Consider the following 5,062-nt stretch of genomic DNA (forward strand, 5'->3'; position numbering starts at 1 on the left):
CAATGGTTAAATAAATTTCATCATACTAACTCTCTCGTCATTTATAACGTTATAAATGACGAGAGAGTTAGTATGATGAAATTTATTTAACCATTGGAAATTCTTATATCACAACAATTGTTTCTCCATTTAAAACATGCAAAGCTAATTTATTTTGTTATATTTTATAATAAGTATATTGCTTATATGTTTGTGTTAATATAAACATTCTTTTAAATCAATACAGAGATTAATCTAGCTCAAGTGAGAAAAAATCCGTATTAAATAGTAATCTCTAGACGTAAGATTTCAAGAACTCAAAGTCAATTTAAAAAGCACAACCTTGAGTTATAGAAGACAACAATAATAAAATTAATAGAAAAATTGCAAGACAATTTTCTGACAAAGGGAAGGGAATTTTAGTAATATAATTAAAAAGTAACTAGTAGATTTTATTGGTATAAGAAAAGTAAAGTGATATATTTATCAATAATAACATAGAAAATGAAAACATATAAAAGATTAAAACAACCTGAAATTAAATAAAAGTTTTTAGAGACAGTGTTTACAAAATATAGAGATTGATATTAACAAGAGTAATATTAACTTAAAAAATTAGAATTTGAATATATAAGTAAATATTTAAAGAAAAGATTCTTCAAAAGTATGGTAGACAATAAGAATAAAATTAATAGACATTAATAAGACGGTTTTCTAAGAGGAGAAGGGAAATTCATTAAGCTATTAGAAAATAATTAGTAGATAGTTTTGGTATAAGAAAAGTAAAATCCTATATATAGAAAATAAAAGATCTTAAAGAAAGAAAAAATATAGAGGGTCAAATATTGTTTAAAACACATAGTTATTACAATACAGCTAGATACACTAAACATATTTTTATACAAAAATAACACATAAACATTGTTAGTATCTAAATAAGTTCAAATTTGAATTATTATATTCAAGGTGGTGCCATTGACTACATAAATAATTAAATATTAGCAGGGGTACAAATAATTATTGGTAAAAAGTAAAATAATAATAAAAATAAGGCAATTGGAAGATAAGCATATATATATATATATATATATATATATATATATATATATATATATATATATATATATATATATATATATATATATATATATACATACACACATACACAAAGATACACAATTATAGATCTATATAGAGACTCATATATACATACATACTTATACGCATAAATCTACATACATACATATATATATATATATATATAAATTTTTTATTACTGGAGAAAGCCTGTTTATAGCCGCCAGAACCCAACATCCGTAGAAGGAAACGCCGCAGAAATACAATTTGGTTTGTACCTCCTTCTTCCTTAACCCTATAACGCTCATAGGTAGACTTTTCCTTAAGTTAATAGACAAACACTTTACAAACTCCCAGAGGTACGCTCTCATTTCAACAGGCACAACGTTAGGGTCTTGTTTAGCTATGCCCCTAGCATTAAGGCTATCGTAGTTAGCGCTCCTAAACAATGGGAAGGGGCAGTTATTCATGCAGGATGCGGAACAGTTGCCCAGTGGAAGGCCGCTGCGAGACCAAAGGCGTCGTCTATCAAGCCGGGGTACGGGCGAACCCCCGCCAATTCCACCGACAGAAACCAGACATACAAACATATACACACACATACATATATATATATATATATATATATATATATATATATATATATATATATATCTATATATATATGACAGGCTTCTTTCAGTTTCCGTCTACCAAATCTACCATAGCAGCCGTAGACACGAAGGCAGAGCCAGCAACAGGGCCAACTTCACCGCCACCCCACCACAACCATCACCACCACCTCAGCAAACAGCCTTACCGCCATCAACAACTGCAACACCAACAGTGCCCTCTACATCCCTGACGACACCGCCACTATCACTAACACCGACCACAGTGATGTCGCCTCCAATACCAACTTTACAAATAGTAGACAGGACAACATACCCACTGATAGCTCTCGTTCCAGCAGTGACAGACCAAACTATATCGGCCGCAACACCAACAGCTGGTAGTGGGGAGGGGTAATTTTTGCTGTTCAGTCCCCTCATCTAACTGGTCAATTAATAAGACGGTTTTCTAAGAGAAATTAATTGAGAAAGAAAGCAAATGATGCTGGATAACATGCCCATCAGGTATACGATAAGGAAGAAAGAAAAGTCGATAGATATGACAGGTTAGCTTGGGAGGTTAAGCAGTCATGGTCGATGAAAAAGGTGGTAGTAGTACCAATAAACTGTCTTGGCCTAGCAGCTACGGTTGGACAACCACTAACCGGTCAAATGAATTAAGCATGAGTATATAAAACAATAAATCATAGACAAAGCCAGACATACAAATATTTGGTATTGCATCGAATTTTGAGCGATTGCTTGGAACTGAGAGCATATGGAAGAAGTTCAGGGACAATAGAAATCAGGAGAGGGAACTTCCTGTCCCCACTGATCTTTGTACTGTGCTTGATACCACTAACACTGATTCTGAGGAAAGCAAAGGCTGGGTATGTATTCAAAAGCCGCCAAAAAAAAATCAGCTATTCATGGATGACCTCAAACTTTATGTAAAGATGAAGCTCAGTCAGTTCCCTCGTTGATACGGTGTACACTTTCAGTACTGATATCAGAATGGAGTTCGGACTGAAGAAGTGTGGTGTGTTAGTCTTGAAGAGAAGGAAAATTAAATGTATGGAGAGGCTAGCGATAGTGTCGGGGGAGGTTAGGAAGTAGATAGAAGAGACGGGTTATAGGTACTTGAGGATATTGGAAATAGATAAATTCACGGAGAAAGAAATGACAGAAAAAATTTAAGGTGGAGTACTTGCGCAGACTGAGGGCGGTTTCACTACTTAGATATGGAGCAGTAGACGAACTAAACAGTTTAGATAGGAAAACAAGGAAGTTGCTAACTAGATATGGGACACTACACCCAAAAAGTGACACAGGCAGACTGTATGTACCAAGAAGAAGCGGGGGAAGAGAACTGATTGGATGCGAACTCAGCGTTAGAGCAGAAGAAAACAACATAGCATGGTATGCCACAGATCCGCTATTATTGGAAATAAGAAGGTCAGGCTTGTGTAGGATGGAAGATTGCAAAGATCAAGCACTCTACAAGAAGTTCAGAATGAATGAAAGTGAAAATAGGTGGATAAAGAAAAGAATGCATGGACAATTTCATAGGGATGTTGAAGATAAGACAGACAGAGAAACAAGATGGTTTTGGATGACTAAAAGTGATTTAAAACCGGAAACGGAGGCTCTAATCTAAGAACGAATTACATCAATTACAGAATAGACAACACATCAGAAAGTGATAAGTGTAGAGTTTGTGGAAACAATGGTTAAGCAGTATGGCATATTACCAGTCAATGTACGCCTCTATCCCAAAAAGAATATAAGAGACGCCATGACAATATAGCAAGGATTGTCCAATGGGCACTTTGCAACAAATATGGACTTGATAGAGCAAAAAATTGGTATGAATACAAACCCGGAGGTATCATCGAAAATGATAACGCAAAGATCCTATGGGATTTTATGATTCAGCGCGACCATGAGATAGAGATTAGGAAACCAGACATAGTGTTAATTGAGAAAGAAAGCAAACGATGCTGGATCATAGACATAACATGCCCAGCAGATATATGATAAGGAAGAAAGAAAAGTTGATAGATATGACAGGTTAGCTTGGGAGGTTAAGCAGTCGTGGTCTATGAAAAAGGTGGTAGTAGTACCAATAATTGTCGGATCCTTGAGAACAGTGAGTAAAAATCTCGAGAAGTACATGGAACAAATAGGGGCTGCAATAAGGGTGGAGCACTTGCAGAAAACAGCACTGCAATACTCCGGTTGGTGCTCGAAAAATAAGGGGTGTTACCTTAGTTCACTGGTAGTGAACAGCTGAAACCGTTGTACATCTCCAGTGTTAGAAGGTGTGCAAAGACAATAATAATAATAAAGGGAATTGGAGTAAAGTACCCAGTAGAACACGGCCAGACTAATCAGGAAAGTATTAGATAACTGAAAATAACGGATAGCATGGTACCGAAGGCTGCAGGTCGCAAGCCCGCTACGTATGTAAGACTTCAGGAGTTCCAACAAAACCTAGGATAAAGAGAAATAATAATAATAATAATAATCCTTTCTACTATAGGCACAAGGCTTGGATTTTTGTGAGGAGGGGGATAAACAATCACATCGACCCCAGTACTTGACCGGTACTTAATTTATCGACCCCGAAATGATGAAAGGCAAAGTTGACCTCGGCGGAATTTGGACACAGAACCTAGCGACAGACGAAATACCGCTGAGCATTTCGCCCGGCGTGCTAACGATTCTGCCAGCTCGCCGCGGCTTGCAATTTCGGGGGAGGGAATACGTCGATGACATATAGAGCCTAAAGAAATACACAAGGCATCTTTTTTTCGCTTTAACTATTTACTGAAGATTTCTAACCAAGCCACACACTTGTGAAAATTTGAAACTTATTACTTCAAGCTGTCGAAACAATACACTCATCATTGAAGCATTGCCCCAGATTCTTCGTGTAACTTTAATCACTCATGTTCCTAATCTTCTCTCAACCTTTTTTAAAGCTCCAGTCAACGCCAAGTTTGTATCCTATTTATGAAGGTGATGAAATAAAATTAAAAGGAAGGTAAAAAGAAAGAAAAGAGAAAAATGGCCAATAAAATTATAACATTAGAAAAGTTACTAACATCCGAGATCACCCCATCCAGCAGCGATACATCGTGCGTGGTCAAAGGTTTCTCCTGCTTGGGCCAGAGGAGCAAACTGGACGCAGCTGTCAGGTTTGATTGATTTGGTCAGTCTCAGTATGGCGATATCATTCTCTGTAAGGCAATAAAAGATTCAGGAGAAGAAAGGAAAGAGATAAGTTATTTAAATATTTGATCGATAATAATAATAATAATAATAATAATAATCTTGGTATAAAAGATGGGCTACAGCAAATATTCTGCTTAATACCACAGATTTACTTGTCAGTTGTTTGATCTTAACCAGTT

The 5,062-nt window shown here is 36.0% G+C and overlaps 1 protein-coding gene across 1 annotated transcript in view; it reads right to left on the reverse strand.

Annotated features, from left to right (window-relative positions):
- The window catches only part of LOC106873242 (chymotrypsin-1), a 34,771-nt gene that overhangs the window by 3,061 nt on the left and 26,648 nt on the right, over window positions 1-5,062 (reverse strand). Inside the window, exon 4 of the mRNA XM_014920514.1 lies at window positions 4,754-4,888. Within this exon, the coding sequence (XP_014776000.1) occupies window positions 4,754-4,888 (135 nt within the window). The remainder of the gene's footprint in view (window positions 1-4,753; window positions 4,889-5,062) is intronic.

The sequence above is a fragment of the Octopus bimaculoides genome, chromosome 25, assembly GCF_001194135.2.
Source record: "Octopus bimaculoides isolate UCB-OBI-ISO-001 chromosome 25, ASM119413v2, whole genome shotgun sequence".
Taxonomy (NCBI): Eukaryota; Metazoa; Mollusca; class Cephalopoda; order Octopoda; family Octopodidae; genus Octopus; species Octopus bimaculoides.